The sequence below is a fragment of the Melanostigma gelatinosum genome (genome assembly GCF_949748355.1).
Source record: "Melanostigma gelatinosum genome assembly, chromosome: 22".
NCBI classification, from domain to species: Eukaryota; Metazoa; Chordata; class Actinopteri; order Perciformes; family Zoarcidae; genus Melanostigma; species Melanostigma gelatinosum.
Genome location: NC_136655.1, coordinates 4,984,496 through 5,000,594, shown reverse-complemented (window position 1 = coordinate 5,000,594; position 16,099 = coordinate 4,984,496). Strand labels below are relative to the sequence as shown.

Below are 16,099 nucleotides of genomic sequence, written 5' to 3'. Positions count from 1 at the left end.
GCAAATCCTCACATGTGAGAAGCTAGAATCTGCAGCGGTTTGTCATTTTTGCTTTTCCTTTCAATTTACTCTTCAGCTTTGCTTTGGATCGCTCGCTGTAGGCTACAAAACAAGCTTAAGACGCCGCATCGGCCTCTGATGTTATTTTTTACCATTTTATTACAAAAAATAAACAATTACTCATTTAACGGAATAACAATCAACAGATAAATCTAAGTTAGTCAGAGCCATTGCGTTTTCATTTGCTTCTTTTCAGCTCATTTCATACAATTTTGTTCGACCCCCGAGTATTTAGTATTTAGCTTGAACTTTGCTGAAATGCTATTTTAGGTAATTTATTTATGACTATTGTTTTTATCTTATTGTATTTGTATTACTCCATTTTTCTTTTAAATGTCCTGTTCGATGACAAATTAAACATTGTTTAATAAGATGTAACTTAAACTTTGAATTGTCAAAGCCATAGCTTATAATTCACATAATTGTCATACTCATTAAACCATTCGATGACTGATCCTGCTTTTTATGTCAGCATTTATTTAGGTTTCTCCTTAAATGTGTGGTTTATTTATTTAGGGTTGATCGTTTTGGGAGACGAGGTGATGACTCTTTGGAGCACTTGTGCCAGATACGGGTTTTATTTTGAAAATCACCACAGGAAACGCTTCTTCTGATTCGCTCTGGCTTGTTAGACGCTGGTGTGAAGGTGCAGCACCCCCCATCATTGCTATCAGAAGTGCTGCTGCTGCTGGGGTCCTGTAACTCTCTCTCCTCCTCCTCCTCCTCCTCCTCCTCCTCCCATCTCCTACTTTTGATGGGGGGTGCAGCCGTGAAGTCACAGTGATGTCATTCTAGGATGTTAGAGTCGTTGGCTAGGTGAGCTGGTTTTGCGGTGAGTGGTGTCCCCTCCACGACCAGCGCGTTGCCTGTACAGAGGCGCGGAGCGGCGAAAGATGATCATCGTCAACGGCACCAATTCAAGCTCCGACGAACTCCGTCCCTCTCCTCCTGCTCAGATCTCGGGCTATGGGGCCCTGATCTGCCTTGATCCCAAAACAAGCCTTTACCACCACCATGCCAAAGGACAAAACATAAGAAGAGTTGCATTTATAGGGCAGGTAACTTTGACCACGTGCCCCAAAGGTAAACTGGATGGCCATTGCGCAAAGGTGCCTCGACAGCATGTCCAGCGGGGCCAGGACGCACTGGAAGCTGCCAGCAGTTCTTGTACTGTGGACTTCTATCTGGGGGATCGTTTCATCCTATCCGATTCCGAGCAGGACTAATGCGACTTTATTGGAAAAGAAGTGGGAGACACTCTTCTCCCGCTCCTATCTGGGTATAACTGGGGGGAAATCGGAGCTGAACTGGGAGAGTGACTATTTGCAGGGCATCAAAAGAGTGCGGCGACTGTACTGCAACGTGGGCATTGGGTTTCACCTGCAGGTGCTCCCGGATGGCAGGATAAGCGGTGTACACAATGAGAACCAATACAGTGAGTTGCATCCGCAAAGCACTGGAGCGTAACCCTATGCGCAAAAAAAAAAAAAAAAAAAAAAAAAAGTTAAAGCGGGTCACTTGTCTTGATTGCATGATATTTAATAAGAGGTGTCGGCATAGTTGAAAGTTTCCGAAGGCAAAAACAGTGCGCCGAGCCCTACATCCGTGCAGTGCGAAATATCCTCCCAAGCCAAAAACATAACATGAATGCTTGGACCCAGTTTAGACGCAAACTTATTTTTACCCCCGCGTCCCGCTGCAGCAGGACACGCACACGGAGCCCACTCAGCACACTGTAAACTACACACTCTCCATACTGTTTAAACTGCAAGTGGGTGACTGCTCCAAAAGGGCTAATTGAGCAGAGAGAGCATCATCCAGTCGCAATGCACCTGCAAGGTTACACCCATCGCTGCTGCATAGGCCAGTTTACTCGAGTTTGTCCCCCAGTCGCAGTGTGACACTGTCTTTGCTTTCCCCTAACGCTGTGTTTCCTTTAGGTCTAATAGAGATCTCCACCGTGGACCGAGGAGTGATCAGCATGTTCGGGGTGAGCAGTGAGCTGTTTGTCGCAATGAACAGCAGGGGAAGGTTATACGGAACGGTACGTTTGTGCGCAACTCACTCCACATACACACACACACACACACACACACATCCTGCTCAGTGTAAGATGAGTTCATGTAGCTGCTGCAGCCGTGGGTTTATGGGCACTGTTGTGTTATTAATATGCTCTGATGATAGCAGGGTTTCTGTGTCGGAATCTGTGAGTGGGGGAAGAGGAACTCAGATATTTTATTTAATAATACTACAGTGTGAAAAGATTCTGTTGCAAGTAAAGGTCCTGCATTTTTACTTTAGTCGAAGTACAAACGTATTAGCATACAAATACTAAAAGTCCTACTCATTGGCCAATTTCACAAGAAATATTTACATTTTTTTATGACTTTATATTCTGGTAGCTTGTGAAGTTACCCCAGAGTCTTATATTTACCTACAATAATACATCATAATGCGTTTGTTGATTACTTTTTTGAATAATTAATCTCAATGTGCAACACAAGTGAAATTGTAAAATGAATGTAAAGCAGTAAGACATGACAATAGTTGCCTCTGCATTCTAGTGTGGTAATGAGTAGCACAAATAAATAACGACCTACCTGTACAGTACTTGAGTACATCTACTTAGTAACTTTCCACCGTTGAGTAAAAGTAACAATACCACAATATAAAAGTACTCAATTACAAGTAAAGGTCCAGCACTCAACACTTAAAGTACAGAAGTATTATCAACAAATTGTGATTTAAATATCGAAAGTACTGCAGTGGAGTGACCCCGGTGTACAGTATTATATATTATTAGAATGTTTATGCAAAATGTGATTAATTGACACACATATGTGTAGTTTGATTTTGAATGCATCATATTTTAATATGTTTTGTATAATAACAGATAAATGTAATGGAGTAAAAGGTTACATATTTCCCTCCTGGGACGTCGTGGAACTGAAGTATAAAGTATCACAAACTGGAGACAATCGAGTAAAGTACTTTACTTGATTACTGGAATCTGTACTTTAAAAATATATATATACATATTTAGTTTATTCCTCACCAAGTTCATCAAAACAGATAATAAACGCAACCCTCCAGTGAACATTAAACTGGCAACAGTCAAACAATAAGTCAACATTTCATGATTAAAACCAACAGCAGGAAAAACGTTGAACTCGGCGATGGCCTGTCTTTAAAAGTGAATGTCTTTGATTTCAAAAGAGGGCAACGGTTTGTATGTGATACTCACAAATACACAGTACATGTGTATTTAGGAGCAATCAACATCAAATCATGCAGTGGGTCTTTTCAAACACACGTGAAACACCTTAATAAACTTAATCAGTCAAACAGATCATCGCATCATTCTTCTAGTTTGAGGAAACACAGTCTACGGTACTTGATATCGTATTCAGTGATTTGTAATGAGCCGGTTTTTATTAAGCTTTTATTGAAGGAGAACAATGTGTTGCTCTTCGAGTGGGAAGTCAAATAAATCATGATATTCTTGTAAATATTGGATTTTAATTTCACAATGAACGATACAAGAATGTTATTTAGGTCTGGTCATCAAACCTCAATACCTGTTTGGCGTTGAGTATTGAAATCTCGCCATTTCTTCTTACTCTTTGATAAGACAGCGTCTATACGTCAGCGTCTGATTTAAATACGATTTTTGCCAGTTTTAGGCTTTTTATTTCAGTTTGCGCGTGTTTAAGTTGTTGTGTTTGCTTGTGTTTAATCAATATTTAACATTTGATAAGTTGAGCTTCTTTCGTTACATTTCAAAAAGGGATTTTGTAGAAACTCAGTGTCTTACTTTGAGGTTTATCAATTATTGTTTTGAAGTTGGTATTGAAACTTCAATCAAACTACAGCCTGCCCTAGCCTTATGATTGTAATAAATGATATAAACCGACATTTATTTGGTCCAAATGTGGTTATAAATATGCATATTAACTTCTATTCTATAACGTGTCCCTGTTTCGTAATGCTGTACATGTTGTTTAGCATTTGATCGTCGCTTATTTAGTTGCATTTGTCCTTAGAATTAGAATTGTTCAGATAGTTCGCCAGTGAGCCCACCTGGGATTATTTACTGAGATACGAGAGTAAAAGCAGGAGGCTTGGGATCTTTTGCGACAACATGCCACCTCCTCCGGTTTCCTGCGTTCTAGGCAGAACGTTGAACCCATGCATACGTTGTGATGTTCCTCCTGTGTCTGCCGTGAGACGTTTTGACACCCTCTCGCTCTCTCTTTGGCATTTTTAGAGAGTCTTCGTGGACGAGTGCAAGTTCAAGGAGACTATGCTGCCCAACAACTACAACGCCTATGAGTCTTTTGTTTACAAGGGCTTCTACATCGCCCTCAGCAAGCATGGCCGCGCAAAGAGAGGCAACAGGGCCACCACCGCCATGACCGTCACACATTTCCTCCCGCGACTATGAGAGAAACTGGCAATAACTCAGTAATTTGCACATGTGGATGTTCTTCCAGGTAATATAGAAATGCATCGTCATGATAAACACACCTGATGGACTGCGAAAGAAAACACAAATATTTATTCTGTTTATATATATATATACATATGTATATTTGGATAGCTATCTTTGTATATGTACTGTGCTGCTTGTTGTTTTTATGGATGGGGAGAGTTGAAGCCTTTGCCTGTCTCACTTTACCTTGGTGCTTGCTGTAACTGAACTACGTGTCACTTCCTGTTTTGAGATGGATGAGCTATATCCTGTGCTTTTAAAGAGTGAAATGAATCATTTGAATACCTCAAAGAACCACTCTACTAGATTAAGGGATGCATGGACTTCTGCTCAAATATCTGCTAAGTTTATGATTTCTTTCAAACCGATTGAGCGCTTGAGGGCTCCCTGCTCGATTATCAATGTCCTGCAGTGGGGGAAACTTAAATGCACTATCTTTGCTGCACGAAATGAAAGGTGCCTTGGTGTTCCCACTTGTGGCCCCCTTAAACTTGCATGTAAGAGACACCTGCTGGAGTCAGAAATAGGGCTGACACTCCGGAGAGGGCCTCAGAGGGGGGGGGGGGGGCGTTGACTATCTCTGGTTTATTTTCTTTTCCATAATTAGATCGATTAAATAATGTACAATCTGTGGTTGAGACCAGAGCGCGGTCAGCCATAGACGGTGGAACGAGGCCATAAGTTTGACTGTGTGGCATCGCCAGCTAATAAACAGGGTGGAATACTGATCCATCTGAGCACGGAGGACTTTTTCTTTTTGGACCCGGTTTGCAAAAGGAACGACTGAGCGCACAGTAGAAATATACACGTCGTCTTGGACAGAGCTCCGACAGCGAAGCTTTAGCTGCTGCTGAAAACGATGTCCGGTGTCCATGAAACCAATGAAAAACAATGTAAATAGTTGCAAATGTAAAAGATGAATTCAGGAGCTTTTTACGCTGCTTTTGTCGCAGTTGCCTGAACGAGGCAAAAAGAGTTCAGGTTGCACAGTTAGCCATCGACGATGGTGCCTGAATGTTTTGGTAAGAATCGTTCCCACGTTTGTTCCTTTTAATTGATCTTTGTGTGTTTGGTGTAGGAGTTGGAGTAGGTGCCTGCCCTGCCCCCCCCCCCCCCCCCCCCCCCCGCTCTGCAGCAGCACTGCAGTGGCAACTGGAGGCAGAGAGTTTTAAATGCAATTATGGATGAGCCAATCATGTTTCACCCCGAATGACTAAAAGACAGTTGACGGACTGGATGCACGCCACAGAAAATGTTGTCATCGCTGTTGATTTTTAGGATGATTTCATCAATTCGAGGGGTAAAACGTTGGCATAGAAGGCCGTATTCATTTCAGAATTGGTATGCATAGTGGCAGATTACAAAGCTGAAGATGTACCATGCGTCATACCCTAAATGCCATCACGTGGATCAGTATATAGTTTGTTACATATTCAAAGTCTGTTTTTCTTGCTTCACTCAGCTGGAGAGTCCGATAGCGTGCATCTACCCGCCTCGTTTCTGCAGCTGTTAACTAGAAGAACCTGAATCTCGCTGCCTCCATCCGGTCTTGTGTTTGGAGAGGTAGCCGGACTATTTAAATCCAGGAAAGATGAATGCCAGGAAGCCGCCCTGCTGTCTTTGTTGTTCGTCAGACCCCCTGCAGGAATGTGGATCTGCCAGGATGACAGGCAGCCTTCCACATACCTGAGCGCCCCCCCTCCCCCCTCCATTGAGCTCTGTCACCCCATCGCCACCCACCTCTGCTCGTCCCTTACCCCCCTCACCCGCTGCAGGCAGGGACCTTGGGATTCCAGCTGTAACCCAGGAGCTTCCTCCTCTCCTTTCAGCCTTTTTTAGTTCAAGGTCAGAGTCACGGACCAGCCTTGGCCCCAACCCCAGTGGCCAGGGTGGTCGGCTATATGGGTCGTACTGTTGCCATGAAATAGGAATTTGAAATAGCTTTTCCCCCCGCAGGAAACACTTTATTCGATGCTTAAACGGAATATAATTTGGTGAACGGATGGCTGGAGAGTAGCTCTCCAACTTAAAACCATAGATAGCTCTTATAGTTCTCTGCGTCACAATCTTCTGAATGCATAGAGCCCCGCCTCTTTTACAATGCAGCTCCACAACATGCTGTCCCCTCCCCGTTCCAAGTACTTGTGTTGGTAGATTTCTGGGGAGGGGACATCTGCAGAGTTAATGCAGTGTGTGAGGAGCAGGCAGAGAGCACAGTCACGCAGGGCCTCACCTCTCCTGCTGCAGGGCCTGCAGTCTACACCTCCCATCACCAGTGTCACCTGCTGCTCAACTGTCTACGACGCACAGATCGATTCACAACAGTATTTTTCTAACAGATAAATCTCTTGCTCTCTTTTTTGAGCTTCAAAAAAAAACTTGTTGCCGCTGTAGATGAGGCCGCATGAAACACACTGATGTATTGTCGGGAGTAAATATTCATCTTTTGTTTTTTGGCTGAAGTAGTCGACAACAAAAAAAGAAACAGTACTTGTTTCAGCATTTTCAGCTGAGGAAGCTGTGGAAGTGAACTTTGCGCATGCACAGCAATGAGCACTTCTCTTGCCAACCTCACAATCAAAAGATGTCTGACATCTGTAGCAGGCGGCACCTTACTTGATTATATACTCGCGTAAAAAAGTTTTCTCACATTTCTCTGTCAAGAAATAGAGCTGGATCCCTAAAAGAGTGAAGGTCTGTGTCTGAAACAAAAAGCTCGCCCTTCAGCTTTGACCAAAAAATGTTATCCAGATTTCTCGTCGTCTTTTTTTTTTTTTTCTGTCCACAGCTTATCATAGATCAAATTTGAATTAATTCAAGGGGAGGAATATCTTTTTTAAATCTTGTTTAATGTACTAGCATGCCTGAGCCCCGAAGCTTAATTAGGGGTGTGCGCTTCATGCGTTTGTTTTTTTTAAACTCCTGCTTTAAGTCTCCACTCTATTCCTCTCATCTCTGTTCTCATATACCTCACCCTCTGCCTTAGTTTTGGTTTGCTGATGACTGTAAATTACGACGAAACAAACTTCAGTCATTTGTTTCTGAAAACAGACAATGCTAAGTAAGGATATTAAAGTTTTTTCTTTTATTTTTGTACGTATGTGCTGTGCACAGCAGTCCACTGTATTCCTGAGATAACAATAAAAGTTTTTTTTTAACTGGTTGCTGGTAAAGTGTTGTTGTTCTCTCTGTCGGATCAGCTGATCTCTGATGTGAATGTGTGTTTTATCGGTAAAAGCAGCAATACCACAGTGTAGAAATACAAGTAAAAGTCCTGCATTCAAAAAGTATTCGCATCAAAATATACAAACAGTACTCATAATCCAGAATGGCCCATTTCAGAATAATGTATTATATCATTGAATTATTGATGCATTAATGTGTAAATTACTTTAATGCTTAAGGCATATTTTTTACTATATATACTGCAAGGTATCTTGTGAATTTCACCAAGGGATCGAAGAAGTCTTATTTGTATCCATACTAACACATCATATTTCATTTGTCGATTATATTTTGTATTCTTAATCTGATAATTTATCAAATAAATGTAATGGAGTTAAACATGCAATATTTGTCTCTGAATTGTCGTAGAATAGAAGTATAAAGTAGCATAAAATGAAGAATAATTGTACTTAAGTGTAGTTCTTGAAATCATGTAAAATCACTTTGGTTTATGTTTGTTTGTGTGCAAATTAAACTTGAATATTATCATAATTGTCGACATTTGGAAGTGGGTTTAATTTCCTGGATTAAAAAAAACTGTTTTCTTTTTAAGAGAAGCTGTTTAAAAGTTGTTGTGTACAGCAAGGAGGATAGTTCTTTACCGAAACATAGTTTAAAGTGTTTCATGCTGAAACTCCAGCATCCAAAAATAGTTTAGCCAGTTAAATGCGACTCCCCAGTAAAACTATTCTAAATAAGGCAGTGGCTCCCTCTGCTGGTGAAATGGTGAACATGTTAAATTGGGCAGGTGCGTAAAAACAGCAAACCTAAGTAACTTCAAACTATGACTGAACGTCCAGTCCATTGACCTAAAACTGTAAAACATTTTACATGACGCTCAATTAATCACTGATTAATTCCTTCATCAAGAATTCTGGAGTTAGGACGGATTGAACTGTTACACAACTAACTAACAGTATTCTGCATGATGTCCTTTCTTTTTGTTGTCTTTATTCTTTTTTTCATATTGCCCATTGCACCATGTTTCCAGCCTGAACCAAAACGTTGGACCATCAGGAAATAGTCTTAGGATAATGTCCAAGGTGGATGACTCAAGACGTGTCACCAAAAATAAGAGTCCAGTCTGACCAAGAGCATCGGGATAAACAGACAGAGGTGGAAGTGGCCCTTCCGCTGCAGCAAACCCGCACATCTGCTTTGGGGGCGAGTTTCTATTTTTTTTTTTTAACGCAAAGGATGTGAGCAGGAGTGGCATTCAGGGGGCTTTAAATAGGAACCGTCTCCAAACTTTGGGACAACAGAGCATCTGAAAACTCCCAGCAGCTCTCTCAGTGGAAAGCACCGGTTTGCTCCAGGATGGACGTCAACAGGAGACTGAGGATGAGGGATACTGTGCTGGCGCTCTTACTCGCCGTACTCCAGGGATTTCCTCTCGGGGAAACGGCCCCGAACCCGTCGCCGCTGGTTGGATCCAACTGGGGGAACCCGAGGAGATATGTCCACCTGCAGACATCCACAGAGCTCAACAACTTCTACTTGGAGATCAGATTAGATGGCACTGTGCGCAGAACGACCGTCAGGAGTTCATATAGTAAGACGTATTTCAGTCGTTACATTTATTTGTTGCAATGTCGCAATATGAAGTCGTGTCTTTAACACTCCAATGCTCATTGCCTTTTCTTCCTGACAGGTGTGCTTTTACTGAAAGCTGAAACAAGGGAGCGCATCGCCATCCTCGGCGTCAAAAGTAGCCGTTACTTGTGCATGGATTTGGAGGGCACCCCATTCAGCTCGGTAAGCCAATACTTGCTTTCAGTTTTAATGTTTGTTACTATTAATTCACCCGATCCATCATACCGAACTTTTACTTTTGAGTGTATCTATCTTGGAACCCCTTGAGGTTTTATGCATCGGTTAAAACATGTAAATAGCCATCCTTTTACGCACAAACGTACCGCAAATATGGAACGTCTTAACGTCAATTAATTGTATTATTTTTAAAACACTTTGTTTCTACTCAATAATTTCTACTAAATAGATCCAATCAACGTTTCATATTTGGAACCACTGTGGGGTTTTACTCACAGTTTTTAACACCGCTTTCTATCCTTTTACGCACAAAGTTGACTGTTGTCTACACGTGAATATATTCATTGGATTTGGTTTAATGCATGCACTGATATTAAGGGAACAAACTGCAAATGGTGGCGAAGTTATATTTGAAGTTAATACCGAAAAAAGATAGAATACGGCTACACACTGATATGTAGGGAATTACAACTAATTGAACTAGAACTAAAAGGACATTATCTCAACCCTCGTGATTTTTTCTAACATTCTGGTGATTTTGCAAAATAACAGCATTGGATCAGATAGCTGTATTATCTAGTTACTTCTGGCATTAAGTGCATTAGCCTATTTGGAGAGTATTTCAAATAGAAGTTGAGGAAATGACAACGTATATATTATCTTGCCTCCTGTAAAGAAAATATAATATTCCTTCACTGTAGTTTAATTGTCTCCCTCTCTCCTTCTGTCTTTCAGCCCATCTGCCTCAGAGACGACTGTCTGTTCAACCACAGACTTCTGGAGAACAACCGGGACGTGTACTTTTCCAGCCGGACCAGCATCCTGTTCAACCTGGAGGGCTCCCGGCAGGTGTTCTCAGCGGGCCAGAACCTCCCGCAGACCTCCCTCTTCCTGCCCAAGAAGAACACGGTGCCGCTGGAGCGCCTCCTGCTGCACAGGGAGAAGAGGAACCAGGTGGTGGATCCCTCCGACCCGCACAACGTCTACTTTGGTCAGACCGAGGAGGGCTCGGACTCTCGGGCCGTTCCGGAGGACGACGCTGATCTAGAGGTGGAGGTGGAGGTGGAAGTGGAGGTAGAGACCGGGGATGACGTGCGCAACGTGTGCCGGGAGACGCCGCTGGCTCCGTCCACCCACGACCCGTGGAACGTGCACTCGTCCAACCCGGCCAGCCCCCGGAGCACCGGGACCATGGGCTGATTTTCACTGGTTAGGATATATGTACCCTTCTCAAAGTGAGTTTAGCATTGTAGTTTGTCATGATGTCAGAAAAAAACCGATATACTCGTTCACAAAAAAATGAGACTTGACCTGCAGCCCCTTTTTGCACAATTAGTGTTAAAACGCAATTATTTTAGATCACTACAGATATAATAAGAGACATCAACAAGGGATGCGAGTTTTACCTGAATTCATCTTATCAATAACAACTATTTGGAACGTTCCTAAGCAGGTGTGGTGACAAATAGAGCGAATAGGAATTTAAAAATGTAGTTTCATGTCCCTTCTGACTATTTTCTCCTCAGAAACAGATAACAGAAAAAGAAAATCTTGGTTTTGTGCCAAGCTGAGTGATCCAAATCCATTTCCCATCCATTACAGTTAGTTGGCACTTGCTCACACTGAGCTATTGCTTAGATGAGAAATGGCAGTGAAAGATTATTGAATTATTCATAAACACGCTTTAGTTTCCCCGAAGAACTTCTTGAGTCATGTCAGTGAGGATTCAATCGCTTAGCAAATGCAAACAAAGCTTTAGAAAGTAATAATCCCAACACTCCGGAGAAGGCAGCACGTTTCCATTTTGTTTTTTTTCTCTTCTCATTGAGGTTTTAACAGCTGGTCTGAGAAACCCACATTTCAAAGTGACATTGATGTTATCTCAAGACAGAAGCCTACCTCTGGAGGGCTGAAGGCCCTGTCTACTGATGTGAAACTAGGCAGGCATGACTTTACACACAAATATATACATGAATATACTTAAGAGCTGCATTTAGTAGAGTTAAGGTGAGCCTATATTTTAAAGCCCTACGTTTTCCGAGTTGGATGTAGAAGATTTGACATTTGTTTAATTGTTCTGAACCTATAACAGCAATTCCAAAAACCTTTCAAAACTACAGATCACTAAAAGCACAGCATGTTCTGTGGTAACGCATCTGCATTTGTACAATCTAGCGTAATTCATGACTTGAATGAATATAACTACAGGGTCAACAAACCTTTTACAGCAATCTTGATATCAAATCGGAACTCTCGCTATGTGATATTTACAGGTGCTGGGCACCACCAGCAAACACTAAAACCAGTCCCAAAGAGTATTTATTTATTTAATTCCATTCCTTTATTGTTATTTATGGTATTTATAAGGACGCTTTACAGTTAAAATGTATATATTTAAAAAAAAAACATGGTTTGTCTTTGAATGTATGAGTTGGAGTTGTGGAGTGTTTGGGACCAAATAAACTATAAAGGAAACCTGTGTAGTGGTGTGTGTTACTTATGCAAATTCATACAGCTGTGATTTCTTTTATTTTTTTAGCTTTGGTGTTCTAATTCGGTAAAGACAAGCCGTCTGAAAGGAAGTCATGAATGAGTAAGCAGGTTTAACTTTGACACAGTTACGCAGCAGTTCCACTCATTAGCTGAATATCCTGCACTTTCACACCTCCTCTTAATTAGGAAACAGGTACATGAGTCACTTCACTCTAAAAATACACTTGGTGACATTTTTACCCAAACTGTTAAATTTGTCACCCATTAACCTTTGACCTGCTAACGGAAGTGTTCGACGTTTTGGGGCAAAGGAAACTCCAGGAAGTTACTGCGACCAGCCAAGAAATAGTCCCACCGTAAAAATGTAAAATTGACATTTTTACACTTGGTTTTGTTACATATTAAACCAACAATACACAACGTGTTCACCAGTTTGCTTTAGAAGAGCTGGTAACCGGATTTAGTTGCCCTCAGGCAGAGCCTTGTTTAAAGTCTTTGTGCTACGCTAACACATGCCAAAATGTTGACCTTTTCCTTCACGGTCAGCTGTTAAACGCTGTGAAGGTTTTGAGATGCTGTACTAGCTATAGCTGCAGGATATTGAAGCTCTTTGAGAGTGATTAATGCAGTCGTGACTGCATTATAGAGCCCTAGTGTGCTCAAAGCTTTTTTTCCATTCATTCATGATGAGAGAAAACTGATCTCTATCAGTTGAGAAGACATGCGATGGGAGCAACTAAGCCTCTTTTTGTCTCCCTAGTGGTGGAAAAAGTACTCACATTTTTGACTTAAGTAAAAGTAGCAATACTGTAAAGTCTTATCTTTATCTAAACACATTTCTTATAATTTATTATCACTCAGAATCCATAAAGTAAGAAGTAACTAAAGCTGTAAAATGTAGTGGAGTAGCAGATAATAATTGAGATACTCAAGTACCTTACATTCTTTACTAGAGTACACAAATTGACTTGGTTCATTTCCACCACTGAGTAGATCACATGGTGCTTGAGATATTGAGGCCATGACGGGCTGAGCGGCTCCGGCATTCAGTGGAGATTAAAAAGTGACTCTAAAAATAGAAGAAAAACACATTGAACAAGGAGTTGGGACGGCTTCACAGCATTTGTGTAAATAGCATCCTGTATTATCTTCCGTTATATATATATATATATATATATATATATATATATATATATATATATATAAAGATTCAGTGTAAACACATTGTATTGCACATGTAAAATGAGCAGCATCTCAGGAGACGCATCGACTAGGAAATGCCACACGCACGGACGTATTGACCTGTTCAACAACACATTAAATAGTTCGGACTTTGGTATGACATGATAGAAGAGGTAATAACACAAGTCCTCACTGGCCTACAGTTGGGAGGATGATGAAACAGTTTGAATATACAGTACTGCACTTATTTAGACTTAGTCCACAGTAAAACACTTGATTATTGAGCAAACATAATTTACCAGGTTGTTCAGTTACCTGTGGTAACTATGAGGTCTTTGTCTCTTATTTCCCCTTTAGTCCCTTATATCCATTAGACTGTGTACATGTACACACAAACAGTACATGAAACCCTTTTCCCTTCACACTATACGGCCACCGGGAGGTTTGCCAGGTGGTCCTTCCTGTTGGTAAAGACGCAGCGACAAGCAGAGAGGACCGGGCCGCACTCGGACCGGCTCAGGGTGAAAATGAAGCGACTGACGCCCGTGTTCGGAGAGGGTGAAAACAGCTGGGACATCTTCACCCCCGCAGGCAGAGAGCTCTCCAAGTCCTCTACAAGGTGCTTGACGGCTACACGGATGTAAGCGCCGTGGGTCACGACCAGAGCGTGGAACGACGCTCCCCGGAGGCCATCGTCAGCCGAGCCGACGGGGCCGGCGCCCGAGGCGGCAGCTTCGGTCCCGTTTGCCGCGTCTCCGGCATCCGATGCTCCCGCAGAGGCATCCGGTCCCGACCAGCAGTGTTCGGCCAACATTTGCTTGAAAAGGACTTTGAGGAATTTTTTGAATCGCAGCTTCACCTACAAGCAAGGTGACAGTGCGCCAGAGCAGGTTTGAGAGCGTGTCAGCCAATGACAGAGTCTCTTTTTGCCAGCTATGGTTTTCTTTAAATCATTTTGTCCTTGTACATACAGCATATACTGTAAATAAATAGAGCTGAAGTCAGTCACTGCAACCTATTTTGATAATTGCTTTAAGAAAGTTTTCGAGTACAAGTGCTCAAAATCTTCTGGTTGCAGCTCCTCGGTGTGAGGATTTACCTTTTTTATGTTTTCCATCATTAAAAATGAAATACCTTTCGGGTTTGGCTGGAAAAAAACTCGATATTTTTTAAATGTCCATGTATTTAAGAAGAGCTAAATATCATTCCTCACACAAAGCTACCCAGGTCAGCTCATTCGCATCAATTAGCCTTCGGGTTTTCCACATATTAAACACACTTTTGCAACACTTATCTGTCCACAGACTGAGTTTTAAATGCAATATTCAAAATGGGCACTACATGGCACTGTTGCACAAGTAATACTCTCTTGACTTTGAGTTTCAACTGTGGCTGTTTTCAACTTCTTAATAATCAGTTTCCAAATGATAAGTCCTGACTGTGTCTGACTCACCTGGTCTAAAGTCTCTCCTCCTGGAGGGGTGTAGTCACGGCATGACTGGCCAGCAGCGTTGGCCATGTTCTTCAGATCGTCTTTGTGACGTCCCTCAGCAACGCCAAAACCCTGCATTAACAAGAAAACCACAACTTATAACTCAGTAAAGAAACTGCTGTCGTCATACATTTAAAACTTGAACACTTGGACGGAGTACAAAGACAACTGATCGTACCCTCTCTCTGAGTAACGGCTCCAAAACCATCTCCGTGCCAGAACAGTGAGTGTTGTTCTTCAACATTATTTCAGCTGTCTGATGGGGGAAACAGAAACTGGAAATGACTGACTCAACACATTTATAAGTGCCAAAAAAAACCTAAATGTGCATCAATACACCGTCAGCACCTGTGAGTCAAAGACCACAGCGACGTGAACGTTCACACAACTATTTCACAAAGTTCTTAACATGCATCCTGTTTTTCCTTTCTGTGGGAATGATCTGATCCCATCTCAGTGTATTATAGTCGGTGTATAGCCTCTATTTCGCCACTATGCAGGTGACAGCGGAGAGCAGTGATTTGTCTCTCACGGTCACCTAATCTGTGTGTGAAGTCTGACTTACCTGCACGGCTCGTTGCAGGTTACTGGCAAACACGTTGTTGAATGCGATGTCTCTGAGGTATCTTCCTACGGCGTCAGCCTGCACAAGACCCGTCTCTGACAAGGGTGTGTCCACACCTTGACCTGGAAGACAGACACCATCTCAGTTGGTGTTAATAAAGCCTATTAACGTGTTAGTTTTCTGTTGCATGTATGAATGCATCTAACAGCTGATGCTCTAACACCCACGTGTGATCAGATCTGTGTAGTCAGACCTAGACAACGTACCTTGCAGCAGCTTGTCCCTGTTGTACTGTGTTTCCCCACTGTGTGAAAACATAGCAATGCCATTGAATTAGAGTATGAATTCAACGGTGACAAGATGGTCATCATGTGTTGAAATATAAAGCGAGGTTAGTTAAGAAGACTGAAACACAATGCACACGTTAGCGAAGTTATTGAACTCGTTTTACTGTTATTAACTAGCTGCACACTTCAGCCGCCATTGCTTTAATACCCAAATGTCAGGACACAACGCTACTACTCTGTAGAACACAGTCACATTATCTGTTCATTCATGTCCGTGTAATCTGGGAATATAAAAAGGGAAATGACACCTTAGAAATGATCACTTACTGTCGGACCAGCGTTAAACTGAACGTAAACATTGTCCACCGCTGCTCGTGCCACGTAATTCCGGGTTGGTTCAGCCGCAATACAGTCACGTGCCTCCTGCGTCATGACGCAAATCACATCGCATAAATCCGGTCTGTGCACGGATTTATATATCATTTTGAGAGCATTACTGCTAGCTATTTCAGCCACTTGTCTATGTTTAGTCG

General features: G+C 42.0%; 3 protein-coding genes across 3 annotated transcripts; 2 read left to right on the top strand and 1 right to left on the bottom strand.

The window, feature by feature from the left end:
• The first annotated feature begins 762 nt into the window (after positions 1-762).
• LOC306795770 (fibroblast growth factor 4B-like) lies at positions 763-5,655 on the top strand. The gene is made up of 3 exons (XM_079294391.1): positions 763-1,495; positions 2,001-2,104; positions 4,328-5,655. Exons 1-3 carry the CDS (start codon positions 1,153-1,155, stop codon positions 4,502-4,504), a joined length of 624 nt encoding a protein of 207 aa, XP_079150517.1. The 5' UTR covers positions 763-1,152; the 3' UTR covers positions 4,505-5,655.
• A 3,439-nt stretch (positions 5,656-9,094) lies between these two features.
• On the top strand, positions 9,095-10,898 carry fgf23 (fibroblast growth factor 23; the record flags this gene model as incomplete). Its single annotated transcript, XM_079294326.1, has 3 exons — positions 9,095-9,329; positions 9,429-9,532; positions 10,283-10,898. The coding sequence occupies 3 exons, from the start codon at positions 9,095-9,097 to the stop codon at positions 10,745-10,747; spliced, it is 804 nt and encodes a 267-aa protein (XP_079150452.1). The 3' UTR covers positions 10,748-10,898.
• A 2,357-nt stretch (positions 10,899-13,255) lies between these two features.
• Positions 13,256-15,955, bottom strand: tigarb (TP53 induced glycolysis regulatory phosphatase b). The gene is made up of 6 exons (XM_079294364.1): positions 15,894-15,955; positions 15,546-15,583; positions 15,280-15,401; positions 14,893-14,970; positions 14,676-14,786; positions 13,256-14,081 (listed from the first exon to the last, which is right to left on the bottom strand). Exons 1-6 carry the CDS (start codon positions 15,923-15,925, stop codon positions 13,647-13,649), a joined length of 816 nt encoding a protein of 271 aa, XP_079150490.1. The 5' UTR covers positions 15,926-15,955; the 3' UTR covers positions 13,256-13,646.
• Between the last annotated feature and the right edge of the window lie 144 nt (positions 15,956-16,099).